The sequence below is a fragment of the Megalops cyprinoides genome, chromosome 2 (genome assembly GCF_013368585.1).
Source record: "Megalops cyprinoides isolate fMegCyp1 chromosome 2, fMegCyp1.pri, whole genome shotgun sequence".
NCBI lineage: Eukaryota > Metazoa > Chordata > Actinopteri > Elopiformes > Megalopidae > Megalops > Megalops cyprinoides.
This window is the reverse complement of record NC_050584.1, coordinates 24,266,929-24,277,292: the sequence shown is the minus strand read 5'-3', so window position 1 is coordinate 24,277,292 and position 10,364 is coordinate 24,266,929. Positions and strand designations below refer to the sequence as shown.

At 42.7% G+C, this 10,364-nt stretch overlaps 1 protein-coding gene across 1 annotated transcript; it reads right to left on the bottom strand.

The window, feature by feature from the left end:
- Positions 1–5,156: 5,156 nt before the first annotated feature.
- foxq1b (forkhead box Q1b) lies at positions 5,157–6,502 on the bottom strand. Its single transcript, XM_036522150.1, has one exon. It carries the CDS (start codon positions 6,247–6,249, stop codon positions 5,260–5,262), a length of 990 nt encoding a protein of 329 aa, XP_036378043.1. The 5' UTR covers positions 6,250–6,502; the 3' UTR covers positions 5,157–5,259.
- Positions 6,503–10,364: the final 3,862 nt, after the last annotated feature.

The following is a 10,364-nucleotide window of genomic DNA, read 5'->3' as shown; positions in this document are numbered from 1 at the left end:
ACTGTCAGTGATTAGGTGGTTTACAAAGCGCCATTTCTCATCCTTCCAATGTACTGTAACCGTCACTGAACATAATGTATTCGAAGCTCTGTGTAACGTTTCCTTTGTTAACAGAGCCATGTCAAAGAGCATTTGATTGACTTGTTGATGGATCGTTGTAGAAACATATCTGGAAATTCAGAAAAGTCTATGTTTTCAAATAAAAAAATCCAAAGCATATATGTGAAGTATTTAGAGTATAATGTAACCCTGAATGTTTAGGGAACAAATCGCTCGATACAGGGAAAAAAACTTGAGTGGCGTCAGTTTATATGTAAATCTGGTCTGAAATAATTCTGATGTGAAAGCGCAGCACACCTTGCACCTGCAGTAAGGTATCTGAGATATTTTTGAATATCTCGCAGTCAGTAACGGCTAACCAAAATGATACATTTTTTCTGATTTACAATTCGTGTACGGCGAAGCAATCCATGGGAATATTATAGAATTCCCATGGATCGTCATATAAAGGTGAAGATATTGGGTTCTGTGTTCTCCAAAATTCAGTTTACTGTTATTCTAATAATACGTGCACTTATACGCAGTTCAAAAATACTTTTTGCTAGTTGATATACATGAATTAAAGTGTAATTGTAAGCGGCATGACATAGGGTGTAACCCTTTTGCCCAGACTTAACGTGGGTCATTTAGAAATGTTGAATGTAGGCTCAGCAGCTGGTTGCAAAAATGTATAATTTGGCATGTCCACCATGTAAGATTCAACTAAGCACATTTAACAGCAGAAGTCAAACAGTATCTCATTTACCTCCCACGTAAGCTGTATACTATCTGCATTATGTATACAGCGCTAATGGGAAATATTTCTGCGTCTGTAGGCCTATGGTCATGTTAGCGTTTGACTCTGTACGGCTGTACTCGTTTAAGGCGTACTGTAGCTCATTTGAGGTGACGGTTAGTTTAACTGCACTGATATCAGTGCGTTTTTTAACTGTAGTAAGACTCATTTTGATGCTATCGCTCAACTTTACGATTAGTTCATATCAAGGTTTAAAAATCCATGACCGTAACACCAGCAATAACATAATTTGGCGGATTTCAACAAATTAAAGAGAATGGTAGTCTACATGAGGCATCTGCAAACCACAAAAAAGTGATCAGGAGCTGTACATTTTAAAAAATGGGTAATATGTAATATGCCATGTGTAATAATGACATTTAATGCGCAGTACCACAATACCACCAAGTGCGTTTTATACGCAAGAGCTTTTGAATGACGTCACACATACGCTTCAGGACCGTGGACAGCTCGTTCCACTGCGTTTCAACCGCAACATTGTTCACGTGCTGCTGAAAGATTGTGCCTGGGTCAATGGTACAAATGCTGTGTTACGTCGAAATACATTAATTTTTTTATATACCAGTCCTCGGCCACTCATAAAGATACAGCTGAGAATGGTGAAAATGGGTTTCTGCAGCTCTATAGGTAAGTTTACAGTTTAGTTGAGGTGACTCGAACGCATCTCTCAAAACGGTTACCCTTGGTCTGCAGTATTTCATCTTTAATGATCAATTATATTATCATTATTAATCATATATTAAACAATTATTGTTGCATTTCTTGAAATATTTTATGGAGCCGAACAACCTTTAAATCAAATCAACTCATAATTGCATTTACAAACAGGAATCTCCATTAAGTATAAAATAGTCGATTGGCAGAATATTATAAACAATCCCGTCTTTATACACAAAGTGTTTTTACTGTTTACTTGAAAAAATACTTGATTTGTACATGAAAAATGTGTATGAGTCACAGCTTGCACGTGGTGCATTGTATTGTACAGCACGTAATGGCATGGCGCTGTTATCTTGTGAGTAAACTGCCGATGCACCCCACTGAGGCGTTTGTGTTCGCGCTCACCTTACATCCTGTACAAGTGACTGTCGTATGCTGATTGCTGCAGAACAGTGTAAAACAAATTGGCTTTAATTCCCGTTGGGAATCCCCTTAACTGAAACCGTCTCTTAGCTTCTGTCGCCTTCACGCTGTTTCCATTCGCTGTTTAACACGGGGACACACATCTCTTTGATCTCACTAACGATCTTAAAAAAGGTAAGATCAAGGTGGACTCTGGAGAGCTTGCTCGGACACGGTTGAATATAAGTCCCCACTCGGTCTGGAATTAGTCCAGCGCACTCTAAAATGCTTTTTCTTTCCAAGTTCAATGATTGAAGCGAATACCTGGAATTGCCATGTACTGATGCACCTGTGTATGCGTACATTGCCTTGGAGATAAACTGCGCTCAAGAGCATTGTCTTTTCTGACAACGATCTGTCTGGATGGGGTTCCAATCAAAGCCTCCATAGTCATTGTGATTGAAACCATTAATTTGGATGACGGATACTGCACCCTTAATCCTAACTGTAATTATCATTTTCGTTGCAGCATCATTTTCACCCATAACCGATGTACAGCGGTGGTCCGGCTCCGCGTGTTCTGCGTGATTGCCTTCCACGCAGATGAAACAAAGATTTGTGAAGTTACCTGGGTCGGTCAACCGGTGCCGTCAGGGCGAGGATGATCCTGAACAACGCTGGTGTGCCTTCCACCCCCCCCCCCCCCCCCCCCAACCAAAAAAGCGAACCACGTCTTGCTTCCCTCAACCTTATGGCGTCACACCACAAGATCCAAGCGGGGCTAATGGACCATGCAAACCTCAAAGTCAATGCTCTTTCTCTGTCGTAGCAGTTGCTCCAGATCATGTTCCAGAGGTTGTCAGGACAACTGCAATTTGGTTTCTATTAGGATAATGTATAGTGCTGCAGACGAAACATTGAAGCCCTCTGTAAACTGGTTATGGTTATGGAATGTCTGAAATGCGACCTCTATATCTCTATAGTCTGTGAAAAAAATTATGCACTTGTGTCTGTAATGATTTCAAATGTAGTTGTTGATTTCTGATTTTAATGTGCATATTTTAAAACAAACAAACAAACAAACAAAAACAGATGCACAGTGCAGGGAGAATTTTATTTAAAAAAAAACAGCACAATGAAAACATAATTCCCACATCTGAAATTTTCAACAATTAAACATATTTCCTTAATCCTGCCTACAGTGGTTGTCATATCACTGGTTTGATCATCATCAAGATGTTTTATCCTCAACAATTTATGTTACAATAATTAGCTTTGTTTTTGGCTGTAATCGCTTGGAGGTATCTTTATTTTTAGATGTATTATTTAAATTAATATTATATTCTTATTAACTCCTATAGGCTATAAACATAAAGATAAAAGATCGACTACAGTTTGTATTGGTAACACATTTTAATCCATAGATCTATTTTTATTGGAAAGTGTCTGTACATTTGACATCAAAGGCAATTCAAAGTTACATCGTTTTTCATCCGTTAAATTAAACTTTATTTCAAAAAGGACAGAAGTTGTTTTTCCACCATTGCTATTGCTAGTACTGTTTTTAATGCTGCTGTTACCGATAATAGGCTAAATAATAATTATAACAACAATTATTATCTTTAGTATTAGTGATAACAGTGATGGTGGTAAGTGAATACAGATGCCCATTTATTATTTTTATTTCATTTTGAAATGCACCAATGCCCCCAACTGTACGTGACTTTTTTGTTTTCTTGTTATGATTATTTTATTAAGAAATAAAAATTATGGGGGTGTGTGAGGATCGTTCCTCTGCTGTGACACGACTGGCACCCCCTGAACGTTCGTGTGTGACACGGTCACAGATCAGAGCGCGTGCTGAAAGGGTGCTCCCCAAAAGTAGTTCGACGAGCTGGACTGCCAAAACGGCAAGGCACCTATTCATCAAGTTTACGTTACGGGAAATATTTCGAATTGTGTGGGCTTCACGCACGTTTCTTTTCATTACAGTTAACGCGTCACAACTGTGTGTGTGTGTGTGTGTGTTCTTGTCTATGTATGTAAACAAGGAGTGTGCGTGCCAGCGCGTGTTGACCTTATGGATCCCAGAAATCGACGTGGCTCTACCGCAGGTGTTTATAGAAAATCATTATTAGGCTACTCGATTAAGGTAATGAATAACCACCAATGAATAACCATTATGTCACCACAATGTTATTGATAACTCACTTCTAACAGCTATTTTCTCCATTTTACGGTCATCAGGGAGGAAATGAGGGGAGACAGCTTAGGGCATTTCGGTTAAATTTGATGGAATGTGTGTAGGTGGATTGCGTTGTCTTTATATATTTTGGAAATATTTCAACCGGAATGAAACTCATGTCTGAACGGAATTCTTCAACATTATTTTCATAAAGTGAATGAAGTCACGGACGAACGCTCAGTAAGCAACCGATTTTAAAACAATCAGCAAGAAGTGAAGCCAGCCTCAGCAGGTACTCCACCCCAAAAAGGTGAGGCTACAATTATCATTATTTGGCCAATCTCTTACTTTAAAGTTTCTGATTACCCCCTTTTTATTTAAACGTTGTTACGCACATCCATTATATTAGGTTAATTTCAGGTGAAAATACTCACTGCTCTGGGAGTGTTGTGAGCCTGGTCTGGTACTATTGCTTGTTTAAATGGAATGGAAACACCTCTATTTTATTGTAAGGTCGCTCTGGATAAGAGCGTCTGATAAATGAATGTAATGTAATGTCATTCTGTACTCAAATAATTGAAAAGTAACATTCTCTCGATTTTATGAAAGTTGTTTTTATTACAAAATAACGCCCATGCATATTTTTGAAGGAAACATACACAATACTTTCCTGCTTTTACATAGGCAACCGCCCCTTTTCTGAAACGGATCTGTGTTACTGTGTACAGCCCGATTCGAGCATTGTCACAATTAATATCAAACATTATTTCAAACCACAATATTTTGCAGCCAGTCTTGAAAAAAAAAACTTGAAAACAATAAAAAACATAAATAGAGTAGAAGTGTTGACTACATTTTGGCAAGTAGATGCCATCGTTTGCAACAGAAATGACCTACGAACCAATTAACACACATCAGGAACGCTATAAATTACAATATCATCCATACTATTTGCTTCGTCCTTATTCGTATTTACGAGAGAAAGGTGTTTCAAAAAAAGTTAGTAATAACAGCACAAACGTTATTTCGCTCTACCTACGGCGACTTGTTGTCAGACTCAGGTCAATGCAGTGAAATGCATTTTGTTTCCAAATAAAATACACAGTGCATAAGAAAGTGCTCGGAGCTGGTATTTCCCCCGTTTCGGCTTCTGCTTTTATGAGAGCAAAGAGTCTATTCTGAATGGGTGATAGCTGCCTACTCTCACAGCAGGCATTTGAGCAGAGGCGAAAGTTTCAGGATTTGGCAAGCCCTCCGAATTCAACTGAAAAGTGGCGAGAATGTCCCTTCTGTGCTCCGCGCCAAGGACCGGCTCTGAGTAGCCGCATCTGTACGCCTGCAGCAAATGCGCCGCACCGGAACTGACCTGGAACACCGGCTGTATGTGGGAGACCGCCGCAGGCGGATAGCCCATTGGATAAGGCATCATCGGGTTGCTGCAGGGCCACATCATTCGAGAGCCGGAGGGCGTGTTGTCAGTCTCAGGGTGGGCATCCTTCCTCTTGAAGGGTTTACTGAGGATGCTGTCGATGGCGAAAGAGCTGGAGAACTTGGTGTTGGAGCTCTCGTCTTTAGAGGACTGGGTGCTGACGGCGGCCGGCGCGTCCTCGTTGGCTGCGTGTTCCAGCGCCTCTTGGTCTTTCGTTGGCTTTTTGGTGATGCGCTTCCTCCTGCGGCGGAAGACCCCGTCGGCAAATGTGTACTCACTGTGAGGGTTCAGCATCCAGTAATTATCCTTCCCCCACGGTCTGGAGGGATCCCGCAGCACCTTCAGGAAGCAGTCGTTCAGCGACAGGTTGTGACGGACCGAGTTCCTCCAGCCAGTGTAGCTACCCCTGAAAAACGGGAACTTCTTCATCAGGTAGTCATTGATCTCCGCCAAAGTGAGGCGCCCTGTCGTAGAGTCACGAATAGCCATGGCAATCAGGGCGATGTAGGAGTATGGCGGTTTGGGTCTCCGGGTGTAAGGTTTGGCTTTGCCGTCAGCACTCGGCACGGCAGGTGCAGGGCTGTTGGCCACACAGTCACCATCCGAGCCCAGCTCTTCCTCCCCCGAGAGCGGCGAGGGGACGCTGCCCTCCGCATCGCTGCACACTTCTAGCGGTTTCTCCACAAAGTGGCTTGCGGAGAAGACTTCAAGTTTCATGTTTTTTTTTTGATGATGTTCTTTCCCCCGATGTGACGGTCTCCGCGTCAAAGGTTGTCAGAGTCCCTCGGCAGTTGCGGTCTCTTCGTCAGAAAAGTCGTTGCCTTAAAGTTTTGCTCGAATGGAAAAAAGGACAGGAACAAATAGACAACTTCGTCAAAACACCGACGAAAGCGGACAACGCTTTCCGTTTTAGAGAATTGCTAGTAAGATAATTTACGGCACCCAAGTCATATCTTCTGCGGAGCTAAATCCCGAACGCTCTCCTGAGACTTCTAAGAGCCCTGTTATATTATTATCACTTGGGAGGACCAGCCCATCGGAGGCGGGACTTAGCTGGTCAACTTGGATTAATCACAAATCCATTGAAGCGATTACAGAAGGGCCGCGATTTGTTATAAAATAACAAAAACAGCGAAGACCAAATATTTTAAGTCCATTGTTGCTTTGAAGAAAAAAAAAAAAACAGAACCATAGTTTCTATCGCATTTTGCTGACATCACGCTACTTCCCAAGTGGTTTTCTCTCTCTTGCCGCACACCTGTTGGACGCCTCTCACCTGTGGCAAAGAGACTTGCACTACCAAGCGAGACTTTCGCTTAAAACAACCAGGTGGCGTACGTTTACCAGACACGGGTGTTTGTGTAACATTGGTGAGGCGTCATTGGATTCAGTTATATATTTTATACATTTTACCATGAGGTTTAGGTAGTTTCAGCGATCCTTAATTATTCATTTCATTTCCGAAACGTTTGAGGAAAAAAAACATTCATTTCTAGACAGTTGTTGGGGGTATTTGTATAATTTAAATTGATGTTGTGGTAATTTGGGATTTTGTGTGTTCTATGTACCTCTTAGCTGCATATTGCCACCTGAAAGCTTTATCTGAAACGCTGGGACTGCAATGTCTGCTTAGACTGAATTATACCCGATGACGTGCAGTTTTACTGGGAAAGTCTACCCGTTCCTACCATGTGTGTGTTTTCACAATTTCATTTGACAATATCAAAAAGGAAACGCTTTCTAATCCACCTCTTGAAAAAGAATAAAAAATCCACACAAGAAACGATGGCTTTGAATTACTGCACTGCGTATCATTCATCTTAATCCGCCTTTAATGTTCGCTTTAAAGGTTCAACAGACGTTTGTGCGAGGAATAATAACATCACCTCTTACACATGCAACGAGTTTAAGAGCTATCAAAGGTTGCGGGTAAACCTATCAGAAACACGCTAAAACCTAAAGGCTTGCCATTCAACGCAGCTTCAGACGTGCAAGGTGCTAGAAGGGTGCCTTTTCTGAGTACGGTAGCTGTCTGCGCGCTCAAAACACGACTCCTGGCAGTTTCAGATGCAGTAACATGTGCAATAACATAATGTGCAATGAGAGGAATTTCGCTCAGGTGCACCAGTATGTAACAAGGAGGGAAAAAAAAACAATTCTGCGACACAATGCGTGTTTTCAGCCGAGGACTGATACCAAGTTATTATCATTTATTTAAACGTGTTGTTTTTGGAATTGAATAACGCGGAGCAGCATTCCTCCTCGGCCGCGTCTCCCACCAGCATGAGTGTTAAAAGGGGATCAAGGATAAGTGACGGCCCTAATGTCGCCTTGGCACGGGCTCATTCTTATGAAAGCCCTTTTAAATCACCACATGTTTTGTACACATGCCGAGTGCCTCGAGGGGTTCGAGGGGGTGTGGATGTTTAAGGTGAACGAGTTTGTAGGGGATGTGGGCACCTTCGGCGAACACAAAGGGTGGAGCTGTTCTTCGTTCGCCGAGCAGCAGGAAGCGCAGGTGCCAGGTAACTGATCGAGCGCGTGTTAGGATCTGAGAGGACCCGAGCGCCCCCCCCCCCCCCAACACTTGAGGCATTCCCCGTATCGAAACGGTTTGTTTTGCCGTCGATGACAAAGCGTTAAGAGCCTTACACCAACATAATAAGCCACGTCAGAGAGATTCTCTCGCCAACACAATAGGTATGACTCGCACCCGGCGGGTTTAAACCTTCCCCGTGTTGCGGACTGGTTTGCTATTTCACCTGAGTTTTTTACCCTTTTTATATAAGTGGACCTATATAAATACGCTTCGGGCTGTGAGTGACATTTAAAGAACGGGGAAGTTATGCAGAAACAATACCGAGATGACACTACCTCGGTAAAAATAGATTCCATTGGAGGAGCTCCATAAACCATATAATGAAAGATATGTAGGCACAGGTGAAACAGGGGTTAGCCCTGCAAGGATCACCCTAAAGGTCATATGCAATTGAAAGGATGGCACAAGACATGAAGTGAAAAAAGGTTTTCACTGCGTTTAAGGTGTAGCGATGTTCACTGCTACAGCACTTCTGGTTGTGGAGCGCCAGTTTTTGGGGATGCCCTCGGTCGGGACATAATGTCATGATGTTTGACTTGTGGAATGATGGAATGATTGTCCTGCATTTCTGACTTCACTTCTGACAGCCATAAATCCTCCACCTACACTTAAAAAAAACTCAGTGAACCCCTCTCGCTACAATTTGTACATAATGATTCTTTGGAACCCCTCAGGGCATACAGCGATCATTGTTGCTCGTTGCACAGTCCACATGTCACACCATGTGATCACACCGCGAGGACCACTCAGCTCATAGACAGAAGTTAGCACTTGGGGATGGGTTCGGCTAACAGCCTCAGAGGCCCACAGTGGCCCATTCGCCATCCCCTATGTCTTCCTGTAGAGACATAAGCAGAGGTGACAAGGCAGCAAAGGTCAGAGAGTTACTTGAGTTATGTACGAGCTGCCCCTGGGGCTAACGATAATCATTAAACTGTCTTCTTCGCCACACCTTTATGCAGCCTGCAGGCTATTTTGACTTCACATGAATTTAAAATATTCCCCCTCCTCACTGCCACCCCCCTCGCTTGTGTTTTCCAGGTTCACACAACAGGCGTCTGGGTATTCCACACACAGTCCCAAAGCCACCCGAAGCATGTGGTGCTTGTTCCCTCACGATATCTCCACATTCTCACTCCCTCATCCATATCTTCACTTCCCCATCCAAATCCCCACTCCCAAAACCATTCCCCCAAACAGTATCCACATTCCAACTCCCTCATCCACATCCATACCCCCTCATCCATTTCCCCACCCCCTCACCCATATCTTCACTTTCTCATCCATATCCTGACTTTTACATCCACACAGCCTCTCCTCCATCCACATCCCCAATTCCTAATCCATTTCCCCACTCTTTTATCTACATTCCCACATCCTCTCAATCCATATCCTCTCTCCTTCATCCCTTTCCCCACTCCCTCATCCCCACTCATATACCCATATGCCCACATACTGATTTTATAATGATTGTTTTACTGTGTGTATGTGTGCTTATGAAATGTGATTGAGATTGTACATCAACAACAGATTGTCATCAAGGGATCAGAAATGGGTTGCACACCACATACTTCTCAGTTTTGACAGGAGGCTCTATTGTCAAATTGTTATATTTGAATTTTAGAGTCGTTGTTGCAGATCTCAGAGTCTTGCTTTTTGGATAAGCTGTTCCACATGTACTTTCCCCCAACAAAGTGTTTGTATAAGCAATTTTTTGGACTGGAAAAGCCTATATGAATTTGGGTTTGTCCACCTATTCCCATGCACAGCTAGTGCACCATTTATTTGAATTCCTTATTAGTATCATGAGCAGACCAAAGCATTTCAGCTGTTGAAGTGATTGGCCTTTTATGTGGTTTGCAAAGCTGATTGCAACTCTGGCGACGTGAATGCCGACACTTCACCAATACATGGCATGTAAGAATACATTTTATACTTTTAAATTTTCAGCTAACCCTGCTCTCAGTAACACATGCAATATGATTTTGAACTATTTTCCTTTCTTGGCTTTTGTCTGTATTGGCAGGACCTATCGTTCCCTCGCACACCCAAGCTCACCTGCACTTCACCGCACCTTGACTGTGCCGTGACCTCCCCCTGGCATTCGATTATAATGTCTCATTAAAAAGGCTGGAGGAATTTCTTCCTCCATTGACAGGGTAAGCACGCTCTCAGCCCGTACCGTGCGTTGGCATTCTTTTTAGACGCAGCTGTGTTTTTTCTTTTCCCATGG

What these genes read in the sequence shown, in the direction of transcription:
- foxq1b (XM_036522150.1), bottom strand. Translation starts at nt 6,249, where the DNA reads ATGAAACTTGAAGTCTTCTCCGCAAGCCACTTTGTGGAGAAACCGCTA.